The following is a 23,280-nucleotide window of genomic DNA, read 5'->3' on the forward strand; positions in this document are numbered from 1 at the left end:
CGTCTACAAAACTCAAGTCAGATGGCTGCAACACGGGAAATTGTAATTCAAACAGCATCAGTATAGTTTGTGCGGATGAGAGCAGCTATGAAGATGCAGTGTACTGTACTTTGCAGGGGAGGGTGTGCACTCCTCCTTGCCAGTCATACTTTCTGTGGCCAAAACAGTCTCAGTTGCTTGCTCCCTCCTCCCTGCTGCAATCAAAACAGTCCTGTTCTGGAGCACTGGCTGTGTTCAGCTTCAGCAGCCATGCATAGCATGCTGATCCCTGTTCAGATCCCGTAGAATAATGCATGATGCCAAGTATGCGTTGTGTGAGTTTGGGAACTTTTTGTTTAGGCTCAAATTTCTGGTTATGTCTGTTTTAGAATTCTGTCCTACTCACTCTTGACTTTAGTGTTGTTATTCTATTTGGTAGTCACAGGTTTGCTTAAAAAAAAAGGAAAAAAAGTTAATTATGGTGACGCTCTCCTCTTTAGGGTTGCTTATTAGATAGCTTGAATACGGGGGCAGGTGCTGTAAAGTATATTTGTAATTACCCTGAGGAGTGGCAGCTACTATCACAGACCCTATAACCAACCATTGTCTTCTGTAGGAAGAAAAGTTGTGATTGTGCTTTTTTGGGTGCAAAGTGTATCATGCTGGAGTTTTCCATTGCCAGCAATCCTTGGGTAGTTTATACTGCTGTCAAACTTTAATGCTTGTGCTCTACCAAGTCATTATCAGGCATTGAGATCTCACGAGTTCCATTGTGAATGGCCATAGTTATTTACAACTGCTCTGTCTTTGAACAGAAAGCAAAGTGTAAGTTCTACAGCACAAAGTTGAAGGAAGATACTTTGTACTGTGTTAGTATTGGGTGCTTTTTTAATTGAGAAGCCTTGTTCCTTTAGGGTACTTCACTACAGTATTTACAAAGGTGTTGGAAAAGTACACAGGGCAAATAATCCAGACTACTCTTATCAGCTTGAGTTAATATTTGTGTGTTTGTATTTTTCTTGGTTTGTATAACAATACCCAGCTCCTCAGCCTTCAGTACTGGTTGTTAAAATTGTCATATGACAGGGAAATAATAACACAGGACAAGAAACAGGAGAAAAGTAGGCGTGTTTGACATCTCAAACTTAGACGAAGAAACAAGGATGCCAAGTTGTAAGTAAGGATCAAGATCAGGTCGTCCAGCTTGCGCAAGAGAAGAAGGAGCTTGGCTTTCCCTCTCCTCCGTCCTCAGCTGCCAAAGAAGCAAGAGGGAGGTGAATGCCTCTGTCGCTCCGAGAGTGCCAACACAGAATTGACACGGGTGTAGCTGAAAGAAAATGTAAGAGCAACCATACAGGGTGGGAGTCAGAGAAAGGGAAGAGATACTAAGCTTTTTGCTTTCAAAATCAGCCCAGATACTGAAGTAGATAAGAACCTGGCTGAGTCTCATTAGGTATTCAGGTTAACTTACCCATCTGACAGTACTGAAGTTCCCTGTATCTATTGTTTATCCTTCTGTCTAGGTCTTAATTTAAAAATGAAACTCTACAAAGTGGGAATTTTCAAATAAATCCTGAGGAAATTAAATTCCCAACATCCATTTAAATTCAAATGTGCTTTGAGCATCAGATTCTTTTAAAGCTGCTTTGGCAATGCCAGCCAAAATCAAGTCAAGGAACATGTAAATTAAAGGGGGAAGGGGAATACTTTCTCATAGCAGACTGTTGGCTGCTAAATATTTTTGTGGCCTCCCAAATATGAATGTTTTCTCATTTTCTTTCTTTTAAACCACTGACTAAGATGGAAAGATATGGGGAGAATTGCCACTTCTCTGGAGAGACCTTTTCTTTGGTGTTTAATTTTTGTCTTTCTTTAATGGAATCGTGGGAAAGTTTAACTAACTTTACTTTCCATATGCAAACTTCACGTTTCTTTTGACAGATTGTTTGCTGGGACTTGTCCAATCTGTCTACAGGTGTTAGACATGAATATCTAATAGTCAGATACTATATGAAAAAAGTAGAAAAACATCCTTTGATGAAAGATTGCCAAACTCGTATTAAATTACTTAGGAAAAAATGATGTAATTTACCTTTTTCACCATTATAACAAATGTCCCACCCAGTTTTAGATTGCATAGGCAACTGTTTTCACCTTGTTTTGGAAATCAGAGACAGGAGTATGTCTTTTCACAGTAGGCAAGTACCTTTTCAAATATTTTGATATAAATATTTTTTAATTATTACTGAGAAAGGATGACATTACCATGAGTGACTAATGTGATGCATGTGTTGGTCCTGGTCTTCTGCAGGATCACGTAACCACTTGAGGATGTGCCGTGGTGCTGCCCGTATCTTCAAAAATAAACTACTTTTAATAACTCATGCATTGGCAAGGCATGTGGTTTAAAACAAGTTTATTGATTTTGGGTTTTGACTGAAATTACACTCTTCGTCTTTCTTTTATACTGATACTATATTTAGACATTTTGAAGGCAGAAAATCTTCATCATATAGATAATATGCACAAACTGGTGTTACTTTTTTATTAAGATTAAACTAATTTTATTTATTAAGATTTAAACTAATTATTATTTAGCCACTTAAGCCATTCTGAATGACTTTTTTTTATTATTGCAAGTATTAACCTTGAAAATTTACTAGAATATGACATTTTTAACAGTGCCTAAATATCTTGTCAAAATGTGAGTTGGCCTTTTTAGAAGATGTTTTGAAGCAGACAAAGCACTTAGGTTTAAATACAGCTACTTCCACACTAAATATTACTATTAGTTATCAACTTTAACCTTCTTAAAATAAAGAATAAACCTGATGACATCTGGCTAAAATAAAAAATAAGCTGGTGAGGCAGGGGCCTTGCCTGGAAACTAGGATGACTGGTGCAAATGTGGGCTTCGCTTCACAGAATGGGGCTGTACGCAGTCCTCTTCCTCCCAAAATATGATAGCTGCTCTCAGGGGTCAGCGCTTTCATTGTTTTGAATTTTTTGCCAGTGTCTGTTTAACTTAACTGCGACTGTATTTATTGACATAAATACTGATGTAACTACTCTAATGTACGACTGTTTCAACAGGGTCCGTGAAGCTGCTATGACAAGTTTAATGGAAGTGACGCTCCTGCTGGTTCAGAATGAAATGGAGTTAATTGACGCCAACACGTATGCTACTTGTGCTATTTTTGTGTCTTATCTCTTATAACTACATTCCAGTCCATACAAGAAAGTGTTGCTTACATTTTGTATACTTACTCCTTTATTGAGTGTGACAGAACTTTTGATAGAAGTCCATCAAGCTTACACCCATACGATGTGGAGAATATTTTATTTATCTTTCAGAGAAACTAACATTATTGTGAGAAACTGGGTGGCAGTCCCACCTTTGAAAGGCAGTGCAGTATCTGTGAGATTTGGTCTATACTTGCCGCCTCTGTGGAACTTGCCAGTATTGTTCGCTTAAATAGAAAGTAAACTTGCCCGCTTATCCAGAGCATCACATCATTAATTTGGAATGTGATAAAATGTGGAGATGAGTTTGTGTTCATTTCTGTCTTCTTTGCAGAATTATTAGTAAGGAAATACAGAAAAACATTATTTACACTTCTGATTTTTAAGTTCATGATACAATACTCCCAATAGTGAAAAAAAATTACTTACTAGTTTTTAAGCATAGCTTGAGCTGCAGCAAAACTTTCCTCATAATGGTGTTGGTTTATGGACAGAGCATGCCAAGTGGTAAGCTGAACATATACATGATTTCTTTTTTTAATTTAAAAAACCCACAAACTTTGAAGGACACTTTGAAGGAAAATACTGGATTCTGTAGGAACACGGTTCTCGACCGGTGCCCACTGTCCAGAGGCTTCCTCCAGTTGCTCTATTGCAAATGTAGATTATTCACGTGAAACTTAGAAAAGCATTCCTGCCAGCTGGATCACATTTTCTAAATATTCTGGGTCTTGCTGTAACTGAAGGAATTCTAGCTGCTTTTACTATCATTAGTTGTCCTTTCTGAAGGAACACAATATTTTGCAGCTGAGAGTTCAGTTGTGAATGTGGGCAAAATAGGATACGGTTAAAAACTTGCCAGAGTCGAAGTGATTAATTTGGGATAGATCTTCCCCTCTGCTATGTATGCAGTTTTCTACTTCAAAATGTGCTTTTCTCAAGGTTCCTGCTCTATTTCCATCTGAAATGTAGCAGTTCATCCAAACCATAAAGCACCTTTGTATGTTTTTGGATGAAAGGTGGTATGTAAATATTAAATAGCGTGTCATATTAATGTCATGAAATTTTTTGATTGATCTATGGAAGACAAAGCTTTAAAGATTCTGTCACCATGTTGATGTCTTAAATCACTTGTATGTTCATTACGAAGAGTTAAACCAGAGTACTTTCATAGCAGGATGTTTTTAATATCGTTGCAACAATTTAAATTTAAATACACATTCTACTGATTAAATTATGTGATGAATTGTTTTCCTCTTTGCAGCTGCAAACAGATTATGTGCTGGCTGGCCCAACAGTCGGCTGAAAAAATCGATAAATTCCGAGCTCACGCAGGATCAGTGTTCCTTACTCTTTTACATTTTGACCATCCTCCAGTTCCACACATACCTCATCGAGAAGAGCTAGAGAAGATATTTCCAAGGTAATAATATTGAAGAAGTTATCCTAAACCAGTGAGAATAAAAAGATGCATGGATGCAGTTACACCTAACACAAGCAGCCTGATGTAATTTCTGCGCCCAAATGCCTACTATGTGTATGGAGGAATATTTGGTGCTGTTTGTTGGAATTTCATTGAAGCGTGCAATGAATATGCATAAACATATGAAATGGAACATCTTATAGTATGAGTGCATGTTAAAACCGTAGTTTCTGAAGGAGATAGGTCTTACATGGTCGTGCTGTGTAAGTCTTTCTCTGGATCAACCCCAATTAGTTTCTGAACCCATCAGCCAGTTTCATGGTGGAGGGTAGAGATCATGTCAGTAGTAGATAGTTGGGAGACCATTAGTAAAAGCGATCTGCTGGGAGCTCTGTTTTGGTAATCCTGCTGTTCATGAAATGTCTGGTTTATAATCTCATTTTCTCTTCCTAATGTTGAGAGCTGGCATTAATTGGCAGTCCCCCTTCCTGAATTTAATTTTCCTTGACTGGAAAACACTGATTGATCATAATGATAATTTTTAATTAATTGTATTCTTTTAACCAAGCTGTAGTTGCAGTAGTTTTCCAAGATGGGATTTCTAGTTAAAATAAGAGTGAGAGCAACTCATTCCTGAATGGAGATTATAATACCTGATTAGGATGAGGAAGATCCAACTTTGTGTCGCTGTTGTTTGTTCAGCAGAATCTCAACCTCCTGTAACTCAAGAAGTGCTCTGCCTGCTAGGCTGCTGATTGATCTGGGGGGGGCGGGGGGTCAGCCCTTCCCGGGATAAATCTGTCTTTGTATCAGTTGTTGATGGGAGAGAACTGGGAATGGAACACAAGAAGGAGAACTTGTTTTCTTAGCATAGAGAAAAGTGCATGTGAAAAGGAAACTGTGGTTCAAATCCTTTATCTGAATCAGGACAAGGACTTGAAGATTGCTTCACTTTACTGGCAGGGGCTGAAGTTTTGATTTCTGATTTCCTCCTATGCTCAAAGAGCAATGATTAATTTGGTTTCTAGGTAATTCAGAGATTTCTTGGCTGGCGTGCTGCTTGAGGATGAGGAGCTATCACAGGTATGTATGGAGAAGAAAGACAGGGCATGCATACAAGATTATTTTTTTTCCTTCCCCTTTCCCCAGGTCAGAGAAAGAGACTCTAAACTGGAATGCCGCATCAGAAGCTTTCCCTCGAATCACCCAGCTTTTGGGTTTGCCGGCATACCGATACTATGTGCTCTTGGGGCTCTCGGTGTCTGTTGGTGGATTAACAGAAACAACGGTAAGAAACCAGAGTGGCTTTCCTGTTTGGTAGGAGAATGCATTTACCTGATACAATTGTTGACCGTTTAGTCTATTACGCTGGATAGCACAGATAGTTATTTCTATGAGAATCTCAAAAATACAATTTTTAAAAGAAATGAAGTCATACTTATAAACCTGATGGGCTTTCTATTTTACATAGTTAAAAGTATTTTCTTGAGTTATTGAGCATGCAGGAAGCAAGGAGTAAGGACTCTGTTTCTCATTTCCTGGCCTGATAGAAGCTGAGTGTTCCAATCTGTTGGCTCAATCAACTCTTACATTTATTTGCTCACCTTTCCAAGCTGTCAACAAGGGAAGAGCTGTTCAGCTTGCTCAATGTTTGGGCTAGATGCAAGGTGATTGCTCATTTTAAGTGAGGTCAATCCCTGTTTTCATTTGTAACCTGTGTTCTCTCTTTTGTTTTATTTGGAAATGGTACAGGGTGTTAATTATTAGTTGTCAATATGTGTTAACAGTATGTTCAGATTTTTTTTTGTTAATTTGATACGTTTTCTAAAAAAGTACCAAAGAGATACCAAAAGTTACAATACAAAGAAATATATCATTCAAATGTCTATCTGAATCCTCTGAGCTTTGCAATTTCTATTTCATTCTTTTGTGCATGAACAGCGCCTGGATCATGGTTTTTGGTAGTCTGTTATGCTGCCAAAATCTTCCAGACTTTATTATGGTGTTAGTGTATCCTTGTGTCCTTATATTACAGCTTGTCTTGCTAGTTTCAGAATTCTTGGTTTCAAGATATTTGGCATTTTAGTTATTTGATGTAGCCAAACATAACATATATGAAAACAACTACTGGGGTAAGGACACAGTTCAATACAAGATTCAAAATGACACTGCAGAGAAATATCAGAAATATCAGTAGCAGAATATTCTGGACTGTCAGTCAAATCTTTAAATTGCAGTGGCCCTGTAACAGGAGGAGGAGGTCATGAGTCAGCACCCCAACAGTGTTTAAGAGTGTTTCTAATTAAGATTGCCACGTCTAATTAAGAAAGCTGGTAGAAAAGTGGTAGGTGTTGGGCAACACAGGTTTGTGGAGAGAGACCAGCTCCTGCTGGGTTCACAGAAGGAAGGAGGTAATCATTCCATGGCTGCCACTTTCCGGTCCTACCATGAGCTGTTCGGAATATGCCCAAACGATGGTTTTTCTCTGGTGCCATGGTTCTGCGCTTGTTGTGATCCAGAGATGTCCATATGCCTCTGGGATTCCTGTAGCTGAGAATTTGGTGTCTGTGCAGTCTCATGTATAAAACCAATTTTGAGAATTTTATTGTTTCTAAAGTGGCAACTAATTATATAGCAACAGCTATTTTAAAACTTTGAAAACATATGCTTATTGGTTTGTGGCAATAATTATCAGATAGACAATGTAACTCTTAACAGATTTTTTTAATAGCAGGCATGCACATGAAATTCAGCTTTTGGTCAAACAGTTAATTATAGGAGGCTCCAACAAAACCAAAGTTATTTGTATAAAAAGGGAGGAGAGTTGTGGAGGAACAGACATTCTGACTGCTAACCGAGGTCAGAGGAAAATTCTTATTCAACATTTTAATATCTTTTTTTTTTTTTTTAAAGTTCTGGTTGTGCTTGGTTTTGAAAAGTGTAAACAGTTCAGTTACTTGTACCTCCCCTCCCTTGTTACCATCTGCCAGTATATTTAAGGGAAACCTTCTGTACTGTTTTCAAAATATGATTTTGAAATGTTAACTTTCTGTGACCCTGCATTTTTCTTTAACGCTAAAGGCTTGTTCCGGTTAAAATATTCTCAAGGGCTTTGGCTTTAGAAAGAAGATGACCTAATTCTCTTTCGAGCCAGAGAGAAGTGCTAGGGAGGCTCAAAGTATAGGGTACTTACACTTGGGATTGTACAGTGTGTGGTGAATTACATTTAATATTTAAAATGGGATAGATAAATTAGAATTGATGTGTCTTATAATGACTTGTGTTTCAAACTATTCTATCAAAGCCTGTAGTGCTCTTTACTGAATATCCAGGGACTGATTTAAAACATTAATAAAAAAATTTAAGAACTGTTCCTATTAAATCCATATGAAAGAAGCCAATTTTTAAAATCTTGGATAATGGAAAAAGATTATTTAAATATGTGTTCTTGCAGTAACCTCCGTGTGTTCTTGTGAGCTCTCCTTTCTTCCCTTTCTCACTTAAAAACTATATACGCACATTCACACATGGACATAGAAGTTAGAAAGTCAGAAGATTCTCGTATACTGCAAGATAATCTGAGTTCCAATGTCAATTTGTCTTTAAGTCATCTTGGGGAATTAGTTGGAGAAAGGCTCTATTGTAACTCAGTGGTCAGTGGCTGTTTTTCCATAGTTAAAATTGCTCTGCAGTATATTTAGCAAGAGTAGTTCTTTGTTTTGCTTTTTAAAGAGATTTTCTGAAATGAGCTGTGTGGGGTATCTCAGAAACATTTTGGTGGCAGGATGGTTGCTGAAAGAATTGTGGCTCAAGCATTTAAAGTAATCTGGAAAAACAGGAGATGTCATTCCCTTTGGGATTTGGCATTCTGCAACATCGCCTTGGTTCAAAGGGCACTTTCTCTGTGTAAAAGAATCTTCTAATTATATATCTGGCCCACAACGATGCACATTTCTTATGGCTGCATAAAAAATCCTCTCAGCATATGGAGATCAGAACTATACAATGGTGTTCTTTCTCCAGTTCACAAACCCTGTAGTTTGAGGGGTCGGGATATAATTTTGATATAATTTCATGATTGTTCAACTACACTGCATTTGAAATTTTGTTAAAGCACAGAATGTCCTGTGATTCCCCTCCCCCCATAGAGAGTGAAAATTACATTTTAAAATGTTACACAAATTTTAAGTAAAACCTTAAAAAAAAAAACAAAACAAACAACCTATTTTGGAAATTAAAAGTTTTCTCCCTGGCCAGTACCAGGATTACAGCACGAGATGCCAAAGAGCTGTAACAATTGGAGTGACCAGTTCCAAAACTATCCGATGAATGCGTATGGATGTTACAGCACCTGACAAAAATTAAAGCCCGTCTATGGCATACGGATGTTAACATTATGTATGTGCCAAATACATTACACAATTTATGTTTCACCTTCCTCAAAATGGACTCGTTTGCCAGGGATGTTTATGACTGTATGTACCATTTGGAGAAAATATGGGCTTTGAACAGCTGTGTTAGTTCTTACAAATGAAAATGTTGGGACGTTCGTAGATGATGTTCTAAAACATCTGGTTACTGTGACAAATTGTGTGCAAATTAATGCATATTTGGGTTGAAGGAACAGGCCCCCAATCCAGTTTTCTTGGTTGACAATTCTAGAGCAAAATACATTTGAGAGTAATTTCTGTAATTCTTTTTTTAAAGAAAAAAAAATAGTGTGAATGGTTATATTACTACTTCTCATAAAACATCACTGAGTTGAGTCTTAAGAGTTACTGGCCTCCAAAGATTTGATTCATTAAAAGGAGTGTTGCAAGCAAAACAAGGGAAACATGGTTTCACTTGTGCTAAAATTTAAACGATATGCAGTTTTTTCTGAAGTTACTGGGAAAATAGGCTACTGCCACTTCAGAGCTGTAAATTTGTCGGGATTAGAAATGATCCAAAACCAGTGTTATTTATTGAGCATAACATGGTTTCTTCTGCACGCGTTACAGGAATGTTCTGACTCCATGAGCAGGTCTTTCTCTGTTGAAACGCTTCTATGAAAACTGGAGCCTTGAGCAATTGTCTGTATATAAAACCGCTGATTTTGTCCAAGCCTTTCCGTAGTTATTCACTTAACTTCCATTTGTGGTACGTTAGGCGCAGAAGACTGAATTCTGTTCAGATACCTGGGGCTCCAAGGAGACTGACAACCATTAGGGTATGTCGATCTGCTGAACAACTTCAGTACAGGCTCCTCCTTTCTCATCAGGCTTTTATATCTGATCTGTCTTTTCCCCTGGTTCAGGAGGTAAAATCTTTAGGACTTTTAATTTTATCATCAGATGAATGGTCCCTTTGAACATTGTTCACTTTATCGTGTATTGCCTATTACTGAAGTACCTACTCATGGCTTAAATGATGTAAAGCCTTGGCAAACCCTTTTTTTACTATGTTTAATAAGAACAAGGTCATTCTCAGGCCTTCTCTTAAATTCTTATCCAAAGTTGTCCCAGTTCCAGCCCATTAACCTCCCAATTTCCTTTCCCAGTTCTCATGCAGCCCCAGGGAAAGGTAAATGTCACACATTTGATATAGCGTGAATTCTGTGTTCAGCACAGGTGAGGAAGAAATTCGGAAAAGCTCTTCTCTGCAAATACTCGTGAGCAGTTAAGGTTATAGCTCAGATATTGTCCTCATAGGTTATCTGGGAGAAAAGGAGTGTTCATCTGAGGAGGAAATATGGATTTAACTTGTTCATGTAATGTTATCTTGTTATGTGAGGTTCTGCCAGTGAAGTTCCTATGGTCTACACTGGCTATTTGAAAGATGTCCCATTTTTAAATCTGCCAGGCAGCTAGCTGATGGTTTATCCACACCTGTACTTTCAGATAGTTTTAATTCCTTGCTAATGAAAAAATGCTGTCTTCATTATACAGGTTTTTTTATTATCCTGCTATTCCGTCTGGTTTTGCACAGCTTTGGAACATCCTACGTGTAGCTCTGCTTGCCCTTTTCTTTTGTGCCCAGTCTTGCCTTTTCAATCATTTGAATCTGCAAGAAAAGCATTAAGGAATTAAGCTACTTCAAAAAATGGTGTGAGATCTGCAAGGTAGTTTAAAAGACAAAAGAAATAGGAGAGAAAATTACAGAGTTAACCATGTACATTTTAAGATCTTTTCCTGAGACTTGACTTGGATGTAACCTGCCTTCTGCTTCTAACTGATCTCTGCTAGCGTAAGGTATTAAGACAAAATATTCCTTCTTTATTCATAAAGCTCTTAAATGCACAGATTGTTTTAAAGGGTAGTATACAATCATTAAGCAGGTTTTAACTTTTCAGGAAATCTCTCTTCCTTACAGTTGTATATTGTGTAAAGACCTTTCAGAGTAAGGATACGGTTTATACTCGGCACACAGGGAAACCTACCAACGCTACTTCTGGCATATGAAAGAACCACACTCAGCTCAATTCGGGATTCAGTTTATAGCTGGCTTTTACAAATGTTTAAACAATTTTTACTCAGATTTGACTATCATTTTGAAATGCAGCATAATGGAATAATTTCTTTAAATTGCTTGACCCTTTTAAAGAAATATTTCTGTGTCTGCGTTGCCAGTTTGTTACTTTAACAATTTGCTTTATAGTGAAGCAGAGGATGTAACTTCCATGTAGTATGGATTGCTGTGCCTTGTTGTTGACAAATAGGCTGAAGCTTTTGAGAACTAGTTCAGAGTTTTGATGCGAGGCTAAAACGTTTCTTGTTGTTCTGTGCTGATACACCCACAAATGTTGCTGATATAAAATTTAAATTAGATAAAATGTTTAAATAGAGATTCCTCTCTTTTGCTTTCAGGAAGACTCTTGTAACACTTCTCATACTGATCTAATGTTTTTTTAATTTTTCTTGATAAGAGGGTCAATCTTGTGAGGGAACTGATTGCGCCTTTGGATGAGCTATCAAAATGCTGTGTCTGAGCTTCAGAAAGAAAACCCCCACTAACTGAATAGGCTTACTTATTGCGTGCTTGGCTCAGCAGAAAATGATTTAACACTTGCAACCAAAACCGAAAGAAGTTTGTCCTTCAAAACTGATCTGCCCCCCTCCTTTTCCCACAGCCCCCTTCGTTGTAACCCAGTTTCTTACAGGGGACACCCTCTGACCACCCCCCCTTCCCTCAGTGCCTTGGCCGAGCCCCAGCAGGACTGATAATCCTTCACATCAGAGTCAGGAAAATTCAGAGATCTGATTATGTTCATCCTCGATGGGATGTTCTCCTTTGAGGTAGTTTCTGTAACAAAAAACACCCAAATTTTTCTTCTCATCCTCAAGGGAAGTCAATATTTTAAAGAATGAGCCTGAAAACTAAAATTCCTACTTTTCCTAGAAATGAAAAACCGTAGCATTAGTAGCGATGTTCGTATAGCTCGTCGCAGTCCTCGTCCCGCTGCTCTGAGGTGCACCGTTAGCTGCTTGGGGACCCAGACCCCGTGGGAAAGGGGGATCCCGCAGGGCCTCTGCCTTCCCCCTCCCACACCGCAGGTCCGGGCTTCCAGGCTGGAGCCCGAGCAGGGACGGGCGAGGAGCAGCCGGCCTGGCTCGGAGAAGGCTGAGCCTTGAACATAAGCACCAAAACCTCCTTCTGCCTTTCTAAACTGGCTGATTAACATAATAAAGTTAAACCGAGAGTCATTATTTCTGAGTTGTTTTTAATTCTTAACCCAAGTTTACTGTTGGTTTGTGTGGCCTGTACTGTGAGCTTGCCTGCATTTTTCAATTACATCAGCTTGTTTAATAAATATTACCTCTTGAACTTCTTGTGTACCCTTTAACTTTCAGAGCCATAACATTATTATTATTATTATTATTATTATTATTTGAAGTAAAGTAGGATAATCATAGCGGTTTGGGTATGTTTTATTTCGACAGAAAGAAAATAATGAACCTTTAATGTGGTCTTTTTTCCTACAATGGCAAAACTTTAAAAGTATTAAAACCCCCTTCCTTGAACAAGGATTAATGGCAGTAAAATAGCCATCTTCCTGTCAAATGTTGATAGTGAATTTATTCACGTGACTGCTGTTGGAAGAATATCTTCACAGTGCAGGTGTACACCTCAGGCAGTGAGGGGTAAGTGTAATTCTGCGTAGTCGGTGTTTCTGTGTCGCAGCGGGGTTTGTTCCTGTGCCTTCATTTGAGGTTCCCTCCGTTGTAGCTCAGATACTCCGCCCAGAGCCTTTTTGACTACATGAAGAAAATCCAGAATGATTCCAGTGCTATGGAGAGTTTTTGTGAGACGTTGCTGAAGGTCTTTGAGGACAACCTGCGGAATGACCGGTAATGTTTTTCTTTTGCTTTTTTATCTTTAACTTCTTCGTAGTCAGATGTATGGCACATCTTTTTTAATATACCTAGATGAAGTATGTGCCATACATCTGACCCATGTAAATTTGCTTTAATACAGCTGTTTGGTACAGCAGTACCTTTGGTAAAATGTGCAAGAAAGGAGTGATGGTGGAATAGTTTGCATTTCTATAGTTTAAGATTGGGCATAATGTGATAAGCACCAGTGTTTATATCATGCAATAGTGGGGATTTGTATATTGCTGTGCACTTTTCAGTGTAGTTCAGTCTGCATTTTGAAGTATAATTTTCTTTTCAAGGTGACTCATTATGCATAATGAGATTAATTTCTCTAAGCCTCACTCATCAAACATGTGCAAAATAGAAAATATCCCTAGAGTGGAAAACCCCCACAACTATTAATAGAATTTTCAATTTTATTTTAATGTTGCTTCTTTTCTCAGCTGTTGAAATAGAAAACATGACCATAGTTATTCCAGCTGACATGTTGTGTATTGGTTCGTTTGGTAATTACCTGTAGTGAGAGGGTGGTGTAACTTCTAATACGTTTTGTGGAATACATTGTTTAGATACTAGAAAATAAATTAATATCTTCTACTACTGTTAATTGTGTTTTCAGGACCCTGCAAGTTTAAACCAGGCGTGGTGTTAATTAGGTTTTTTCCTTTTGGCTGTAACGGAACGTCCCCCTCTCAGCCAACGAGGATGATTTAGCCAACACACAGAAGTTACCGAGCAACCCTCCTCTGTGTAAATTAGAGCTCTAATTTAAATATGTGTAGGTAGATAGGAAGTTTCTTTCTTTGCTTCTAATTAAAAATAGTGTATATATGTATGCCAAGAAGTGTATTTACATTGTTCAATTATTTTCTTTCACCAGGGTATCTGTACCTCTCCTGACAATGCTGGATCAAATGCTGGCAAATGGCTGTTTTGATATATTTACCATGCAAGAGAAGTAAGTTGTTGGAAGTCTTTTTTGTATATTTTCCACCACGCAACAGGCCTCTTAAATCTTACACTGACTGCTGCTGAATGTTGCTCTAGGTGTGGGCGTGTGGACTCTTAAGTGCGTGTGTATATGGATATAACATTGTGTTTTCATTCTCCTGGAGTGGGGCAGCTGTGACCAAAAAGTCTTGAAAGGGTCTTGATAAAGTCTGTGACCCTCTTTGGTGTAGAAGTGGGTTATTGGCTCATTGTTTAACAACCAGTACATTGCTCAAATTCAATTTGCATGTTTCACCTGGCAGAATTGGGCCAGTATCAGATCCATTTAGCTTCTTTCCGTGGCTACCTCCCAAAGTGCATGCTTTTTGGAGTACAGTCATTATTGTTCTGTGAGCCTTTAGCAATGGCAGTGGCCTGTTGTGATGCTGCAAAGTAGATGCCTACAAGCCAGCGTTTCCAAAACCCCACTGCCTTTGTTAATGCGAATATCACCAAAGAAGTTAATTAAGATCCTAATAAGAAGAACAAAAAAGGCATGTCTCAGCTTTTCCATACTGAGTTCAGTCTTCTGGAAAGTATTTTGTTCGGGAATGGATAAACATGAATAAGATATTCCAATGTGAAATGCTGCTTTTTTGCAGATGTTTCAGAAGAGAGTGATTTTAATTTCAGTAATATTAAAATATATTCCACAAACCCTCACAGGCAGCATCTTGGCACATCTACAGATATTTGCAGAACTGTACAATCCTACGAGCACGTATACTGGATTTGGAATCTGTTGATTCAAGAATTGCTCACAGCATATACATTTGAAAAGCCTTTATCACGCTGAAAGTTTTAATTGAATCTATTCTTGTATTTAACCTCTTAAATCAAATTTGGCCGTCCCTTTTTGAATGGGAATTTAAAATTAGTCAAATACTCACAGATGGAATGAATAGTTCTTGTTCAGTTTGGTAATCACGCCAGCGATCTGGGACTTCCACATAGGCTTCAGTCTTGCCTGCTGGGGAAGATGGTAGATTATGCCTGGAAATCCCAGGTAAAGTCTGTGTCTCCCACGTGGGAGAATTTAGTTCCTGCATGTGGCAGATTTTGGTAATACAGGTACCTTACGGTCGAGAGGTAATCACGAACGAGTTACTGCGTGTACTTCACGCAGAGCCAAGAGAACCTGACGTACTGGGTTCTGCAGTGCTCCAGGAGCCTGTGTGCGGGTCAGCTGAGCAAGATGGGTGAGCCCAAAATTGTATCAGGTGCAATGTTGGCATTTTCTTACTTTGGCGTGTGTCATTTGGGTGTAGTTAGGGATGGATAAACCCGGATCCTGGCTCTGAGACCTGCCTGCCCTCACTCTTGGATGACACCTGCTCTTTTTGCAGAGAAGAATATGGACAAGCATGCTGTAAAAATGTAGAAATACAATGCAGAGTAAGCCTGAAAATTGAGGCGCTCTGCTTGGTAGCATGAAAAGGCCATGTGTGGGTGCAGTTTCAGATACTTTGGTGTGACGTATGCCTGTAATAAGAGGGAGGAGGTGCACGGTTGTTTTAGAAAACAGTCTTACTGCTGGTGAGCAACTTCCCTGTTGCTTCGGCTCTGCAGTGCACTTCTTGCTTGTTGCACAGCAAATGAAAAACTTTTCAGAGAAGCTGGGAATGAAACATTAGCATTCCTTGGGGGTGTTTGCCTCCCATTTCATCTCCTTCCCTTGTGTTTTACCACACTGGGCTGAGTGGAGTTTTAGCAAGGCAACTTGGGCTGTAGGATGTCTGGCATCAGGATTATGTCTGCACCAGCACTTAATAGTCAACTGTCACATTATAAAATGTATTTGCAAATGCATTTTGAAGTTTCAAATGGCTAATGTGCACTGTCCTGGACCTTTTTTTTCCTAATAAAACATTAGCAGTCCAGAGCAGGTCATATCCTACACTTCTTAATTTAAACAGGATTAATAGCTGTCGGCTGAATTAGTTTGACACTCGTTAGGAGCTCAGTGCTCCTGTTAAAGCAAATTGCCACATGGTGTCACTCCTGCCCCGCAGAGGCGTAGCCCGCGGTGCATTTTCCTGCCCCATCACACCACGCAGCTCATGAAGTTTGAAATACGCAGCTTGGCATTGCTGACACAGTTCTGTAGATGGATTTCAGCGTTTGTGAAGCTTTCTGTGCCTCATCTTGTGATCTCTGTGCAGAAGGGCAAGTGGACCACTGGGTGTTTCTCCTCCATTATCGTCCTGTGAATGCTCGCGTTTAAAGTGAGATTGATTTGTCACGCGTGGGTCCTTTCGCTGCCAGGGCCCTGCTGAACCTGCCAGCAGGGAAGTGAAGTGTGAATAGGGTAAATACCTGTACAGTGGGGTTTGAAGCGAATCATTTTAGTATCACCGAGGTAATCAACAGACTGTCAGAAGTGGCTTTTCTTTGTTGTGCTTGGCTTAGTTTGAATCTGTGGTATGAAAAAAAAAGCTCTGCCTCCCATTTTTCAGGCTGTTACTTCCTATTCGTGTGAAGCTGGCATAAACCTGCGTGTCCAGCATCAGAGTTTCCTCCTCCCTCGAACTGGCAGGAACGGTTTGTATTGCTACATGATGAATGGCATTAGAGAACTGTTCCAGGTTAAAAATTCAGCTTGAGGTAGTTCCTCGATCTGTTCTGCTGTGTGCTTACAAATTGTGCCAAAATGAGGAGGGAAGTGGAGGGGGAAACCGTTTCTTCTGGCAGCAGTACTGGCCTGAAGGTGAAACTGCAGCGTCACTCCCTGCCCTGCGTGCCCTCCCACCCCAAACAGCACCGTACTTCCCAGCTGAAATGGCATTTCTTCTCTGTGGCAGCACAACCCAAAACCTCATGATTTCATCTCGGTGTACATTGCGAATTTGTGAGCTGTATTCATAATAATGTAGGGAGCATTAACTGATCAGAGAGACTGCTGGAGGTCAAGGGCAATGTGCTTGAGAGAAAGCTGTCGTAAGTAAAGCAGAGCATATCAGACTTTTTTAAACTCACTGGTGGCCACTCTGAAAAGGTAGTGGTGACTGTCACCTGGCAGTGGGCAAGGGAAAGGGAGAATGAAGGAGAGTGAACTGGAGCCACTTGCAAGGCTGCTGCTGCAGCATTATTTTCTGGTCATGGCTCCTGTAGCTGCAGGAGTCATTCTGCAGCTCATCAGAGATGCTCAGCCTGCCAAGCGCCCAGGTAGAGTGCTAGTTCCTTGGAAGGTGCGGTAAGGTTAGTCCAATACTCGGTACCACGTGCACAGAATAGCCTTTGAATGACAATTCAGGATCTAATGCTTTCTGGAATAAAGTAAAAGTGGTGTTTCTCTTTCTTATGTGCCTATATTTTATATATTCAGCAGGAGTGTCCATGCATTGTATATGTGTATTTTTCTGGTGTTCTTACAGTGTTTTAAGGTGGTATGTGTCCCCACTGATCTCTGACTAATGGTGCCTATGTATTACATGCTCCTGTGGATTTTTTTTAAAGCAATTATACCGCTATTGCATAATAAACCGTAAAGAACATGGTGATGGCTGTCCTCTGGTTTCACCACCACCCCAGCTGAACTGTTGGAACTCAGCTCACCTTTCAGAGGAAAAAGCCCGCACCTTTTCGCAGTGCCGCGTGCGCCCAGTGTACATAACGTAAAGGCTTTAGACGGATCCCTTTTCCCCAGATGCTGACTCTGTTTCTGCTGGCACTGTGCCCACACAGGAGAAGGAATTTTCTCAATTTCCTTTAAAGAGGCCAAGCTATTTGAGTCATTTGAGATCACACATAGGTTAGGTTTAGTTATTACAAATGCGAAATTGGCAAATGACAGAAAGTGCATCTGTTCTAAACACAAAATGCTGCACATAAGGTTACGTGTATTTAAATTTATTCCAGATGCTCTTGTTCCAATTGGTCTCTTTGTTGCTCTACTTCTCAGCAATGTCCCTGTTGTTCAACCAATTTAAATCACACCTAATTCACTATATTGCCATTGTTCTGTGCTGAAAGCCAGGCATGCATTGCAGGTATTGTAATTAGTTGTCTACACAATGTCTTTGTGTAATTGGCGGTGGGAGGAGGAGAAATTTCACCAAGGTAAGAACAAACACACCTCCTCTTAATATTAAGAGAGCAGATACGCTCTTCCCTCATCTACCCAGACAAATCAATGTCCGTAGACACAGACTCATTCATGCAGACATCCGTCATTCTCACCGTGTGTCTCCTACACGCATCCTTTCCATGCTTATCATGCTCCTTAACATGTGGAAACGTGGAACCGGTGCTGGTGTGACTGCAGGCAATGGCGGGGGGACAAGGAATTTGCCCTTTCAGCACCTGGTGGAGGCATTTTAAATCGGCGCCCCCCCAACTCTCTGTCTGAAAGCCACTGGCAGCTCTGAAAATGTCTTATGAAGTCTCCTCGTCATCAACATTGAAAACTTGGCAATTTTATCTACTCTCTTAGTGTGGTTTTCGGGACAATACTGAAACAGCTGTAGACAGCATTTCTGCAGCTTAATGGTTCCATGGTTTGTTGCTCCATTTTTTAACCAGGTCAATATTTGCCAGTATATGCCAGTATTTTGTTAAGAATTTTTTTAAAATAATTAAAACTCACTAACTCTTGTCTAGAAAACTATATATAACAAGGTGTATTAACGTAACAAAACATCTCGTCACTCCTATAAACATCTTGTTTTAAATATTCTGGTTTTCAACAGATTACGCAGCTTTTTTGAGTAGTTTTTATCCACAGCTTTGAATCATGGTAGCAGAAACTAAATGTTAGTATTTTTGCTTTCTGCTTTACATACACAATACAGTGAGGTTTCCAAAATATGCAGTGTAAAAGTAATTGTGTGTACTAGACAAATACAAAATAGTTTCTTTTGCATCTATGGCACTTCAGCTTTGAGTGTAGCAAGTATAAATAATTTGCACTGACATAAAAGCAATATTCCCTCTTTACTTTTCTTTAATAGATCCTTGGAATATACTAACAATACTTGTGTTTGTACGAGTGTCTGGGAAAGAGCTGTGAGAATCGCGTTTCCCAGACTGTGTGGAAAAAGAAAAGAATTTGCTAAATATATTTAAAGATGGCTTCACGACTCGTACCCTTAACAGAACTGTAAGCCCTGTGTTTAATTACAGTGTCTGGAATCACTGAAGGAATTTGGGCTGTGAAATGGCAGAGCGTTGAACAACAACATTCGTCCCATTTTATGTAAAGTTTGGTTGAAGACCATAGGGAACGACCAAGGCACCACAATGATACATAGACTAAATAATTTTTATTTGACTATAGAATATTTTCATTCCTGACACCGTATTTCTGATCATACCACACTTTGTTGTAAACACGAGCCGTGGCTGGCTGATTATCATGCGTACGCTCAATCAGTTTGGGTACATGTAGGCCACTCCTCAGCATACGGGTAGTAGCAATGTAAACAATTAATACTAATTTCTTCCCTATTAAAAAGAAAAGGCCCAGTGACATGGTGGCCAGACTCGCCTGCGTCTTTACCAAAGGTCCACCGAAAGCAGGGGGTGCTGCTGTGGAAGAAGTGTGTACTGCTCTGCCTTGTGTCTTTCCTCTCCTTTGAATGTTAATTTGGCATCTTTACAATCATTAAATGTGTTCAAAATTCTACTGAAATCTATTGCTCATCTGTTTTTCTTTCCCATTTGCAGCCATCCCTTTGCAGTGAAGTTATTTACCCTTTGTAAAGAAGAGATCAAACGATCCAAAGACATCCGGAAGCTTCGCTCCAGCATAGGAGTGTGAGTAGATAAAATAAAGTAATCTTTTCTCTGCTTATAAAAAAGGGAAGAACATTTAAGTACAGTACGTACCAGATGTAAAAGCTGAGTCTGTTTCAGGTGAGATTTAACCAAAAACTGCACACAAATGCGTGTAACGTAAGGTTGTGAGAGTTTCTTGTACTCCTGGGTGGCTGGGATGAAAACATATGAAGGAGCTGATAAAATCGAACTATGTTTAAAATGTTGGTGATACTCTTAAAGATGCAGTGAAGCATTTGCTTTTTGCTTATAGAGAGCTTGACTCGGTCAGTGCAAAATATATATGCTTGATAAGATGTTTTACGTGCACTAGAAAGAGATGAAAACATCTGCAGAATACTTGTCTGGCTTTAGGGTGAAAGCCCTCAGTTCAGGTAGCAGAGATGAGGAGGGAAGGAAAAAAAAAAAGACAAAGCATTGCAAAGCTGAGCGAAGGGTCATTGGCAGAAACTTGGCAAAATTATTGCGGTGTAACGATGACAAGCAATGATTTTACGGGCTTTCATTTCTTTACTGGTAGTATTTTAAGCGTACGGGAAAGCCTAAAATGAGATGTAGCCCATGTTCCTGGTTTGTCTTTCGCTCTGGACTGCGTCACCCGAGCACAGCCCGCCCTGCACTGCTGCTGTCGCTGGAGGGGTTGATTCAGATGAGGGGCTTAGCGCACAGACTGGTGCTGCTGGTCAGGAGCTTTAAAACCACGTTTGCACTTGGCAGCAATGTGTGGCATGTCGGGAGCCCTCACGGGTTTTGCTGCACTCCCCTCCGTGTTTGCTTTCCCACAGCACTCAGCACTGAGCCTTCCGGGGGCAGCAAAGCTTCCCCTCCCGCCCTTCTTTCTGATACACAGCTTCATTCTCATCCCCAAAATGTACTTTTGTGGTTTTAACACTAGATCTATTTTTTCCCTTACGTTTTCTAGGTTTTGTGGCCTGATTCAATTTCAAGGAGACATGAGAGAAAAAGTTTTATTTCAGTTGTTTCTCCTTCTTTGCCATCCATTCCCTGTAGTAAGTATGGAAGACATTGCATATTATCAAATGTATTGTTTAAAATACTTGACAAGTAAAAAAATAATTTGAAGTGCATTAAAGCAGCATTCTTTTTAACGGATATCAATGTCTATAATAGGTTTTATTTCTCAAGGTTCTGCTACCTGCAATGCTGCCACCTGGATCTTTGCAGCACGTACTGCTTTTCCACCTTCTGTCCTTGCGGGTTTAAATCAGAAGCAATTTAGGTGCCTACGTCATTTGTTTCTTTTACACAGCACTCAGCAGGGTGAAGATCCGTTCACCATTTAGTGCTTGAAAGCTCCAATCAGATAAATTACTGTTAGTTTTGCAGTATTTCTGATAGTAGCAACACAGTAGTAGTTCTGGTTCAAAAAAAATATATTTGTTCTTTTTGTCAGGTGTGATGAAAGCTTGTGCAATGCAGAAAGTTTCTCAGAAGTTACCTTTTTCATAGAACTGAAATGGGGCACAAAAATCTGAGTTATTACTTTCGAGTCTGTGTAAGAGATGATGATATGTAGGACAATTATTATCTTAGTCCTTTAAAATTTTTGTTGACCTAGTAAGGTCTGGGGTTTTTTTTTCACTGTACAAGACCTAGGAGCCCTGACTTGCAGCGGCTGCGAGAGCCAGACGTACAGCAGCTCTCTGCGGCGTTGGGGTTCGATACGGGGGGTCTCACCTGGGAACTCGGGGATGTTCCTGTGAGTAAGCAAGGACTTGCAGCTGCGCTGCTACATCAGCCATAAAGCTGCAGCTATAGTCGAGTGGCGTAGCAGAAAGGAAGGCTGTCAGAAGTTATTGCAACCCCCGAGTCTTCAAGTGGTTTGAGAATGCGTTGAAGAGCCTGGTGTCTGGCCAACGCAAACCAACGTTGTTGATTCTAACATGGATTACTTTTGCTGATTACTTTTTGATAAGGTTAAAATCATACGGTACTCAGCAAAGTTTGTTGCCTCAGATTTTTATTCCAACTGTTTCCATGTTGCCTGTACTTGCTACGTGAAGAATCCTTTGCAGGAAGGGCACAGTGTAAGAACCAAAGAGAGATCATTTCAATGTCATAGTTTATTGGTATTTTCCATCATAAATATGTTTTGTTTTTACAGATAGGTCAATTTAATTTGGCACTACTACTCCAGAAATAACCCTATAATTTCTTTGCCTTCCTTTAGTTATCATCAGGCTTTCTCAGGGGACAAAGGGGAAAAAAAAACCCAACTAAAAAACCAAAGAACAGAATTTGTTGCAATTTTGCTGACTTCCATTTAATATCTTTCTCGGCACTGTACTGCACAAACCAGCCTAGCAGCTTTTTCTGTATGCACACCAGCATCACTACTAGACAGTGCTCTGGGAAAAATACTTGCAAATTAACTGCTTCCGGAACCCAGAGTGTAAAAAGCTAACATTACTCGCATCATCATCTATATCCCACCAGGTTTTTAAAGAGTTTTGCTGACTCTTACAGTCTCCAGACTGGGAAATCTGTTTTGTGAGCCTACAGCAACCAGAGTTAGAGCCAGACTTTGGCTCAGTGAGTTGTTTCAAGAAAAGAGATGTTCCACTTGGGCCAAACATTTGAATTCATTCCCTGCGGGGGACAGATCTTAATCTGAAATCCTGCAAAAGTTTAGTGAAAATATATAGCATGAATTTCCTTTAGGTACAGGAACGAGGTCCCTTCCTGCAGGAAATCGCTATCAGAGGCAAGGAGAGGCTGTAGCTCTGAGTAGTAAACAGAGTCCACCATAAAATGATTGTCAGTGGGAGGAACCAGTACCAGCAGTGGCCCGGGGCTCTTCCCTACAGCACTCGATACTTCACGAAGCTTCCTCTGCCTCTTCTCCACAGATCCGGAAAACAACAGCCAGTCAAGTGTATGAAATGTTGATAACCTACAGCGACGTCGTTGATCCTGCCATTATGGATGAGGCTATGACCATACTCAGCGATACCAACTGGTAGGTGAATTTGTTGCCAGATAGTAATAAGCACGGAAATAATTTTTGTACCACTGGAGTTAAAAAGTCGATGCCTTTGAAAGCTGATGGCAAGGAAGCTGTAAGAAACGATACTGTAGTTTTAGCTGTTTATTGCTTCTGGGCCAGAAAAGCATTGCTGAAAAGAATTCTTCAGTTGTTTAGAACTATCTAGTATATTGTCCCACTGGAGGCGGTATGTAGAAAGTCACCACTAGATAAAGTAAAATACCCATATTTTTCTAACAACATAAAAAGGGAGGAGATCTTGGAAATTGTCCATGAAACAGAGAGAGAGAGAGACAGCGCTGTGCAAACAGTCAAACTTCAACTGCACAGACAGTTTCTTGGCATTTAGGAACACTGGCAGGATTTTGGGAGAGGAAGGATCTCTGCAAGCTGGAAAACAACAGAATTAGCAGAACAGCTCAAATCTCCCATGAAATGTAATTACTCAAAATGCTACAAACGTATTCAAGCAAATATTTTGAATTGGAACAGTTTAGATGTTTCCCAAG

General features: G+C 39.8%; 2 protein-coding genes across 3 annotated transcripts in view; one reads left to right on the forward strand and one right to left on the reverse strand.

The window, feature by feature from the left end:
• TBCD (tubulin folding cofactor D) overlaps positions 1–23,280 on the forward strand; it is a 131,241-nt gene that overhangs the window by 102,826 nt on the left and 5,135 nt on the right. Inside the window, exons 31-38 of the mRNA XM_054846521.1 lie at positions 3,073–3,156; positions 4,487–4,645; positions 5,795–5,933; positions 12,851–12,972; positions 13,880–13,957; positions 19,654–19,743; positions 20,687–20,774; positions 22,635–22,744. Coding sequence (XP_054702496.1) covers positions 3,073–3,156; positions 4,487–4,645; positions 5,795–5,933; positions 12,851–12,972; positions 13,880–13,957; positions 19,654–19,743; positions 20,687–20,774; positions 22,635–22,744 — 870 coding nt within the window. The remainder of the gene's footprint in view (positions 1–3,072; positions 3,157–4,486; positions 4,646–5,794; positions 5,934–12,850; positions 12,973–13,879; positions 13,958–19,653; positions 19,744–20,686; positions 20,775–22,634; positions 22,745–23,280) is intronic.
• The window catches only part of B3GNTL1 (UDP-GlcNAc:betaGal beta-1,3-N-acetylglucosaminyltransferase like 1), a 133,264-nt gene continuing 132,719 nt past the window's right edge, over positions 22,736–23,280 (reverse strand). For both annotated transcript variants that reach the window (XR_008579739.1, XR_008579740.1), the window contains exon 16: positions 22,736–23,161. The gene's annotated coding sequence lies outside the window, so the exon portion shown is untranslated. The remainder of the gene's footprint in view (positions 23,162–23,280) is intronic.

The sequence above is a fragment of the Grus americana genome, chromosome 18 (assembly GCF_028858705.1).
Source record: "Grus americana isolate bGruAme1 chromosome 18, bGruAme1.mat, whole genome shotgun sequence".
Lineage (NCBI taxonomy): Eukaryota > Metazoa > Chordata > Aves > Gruiformes > Gruidae > Grus > Grus americana.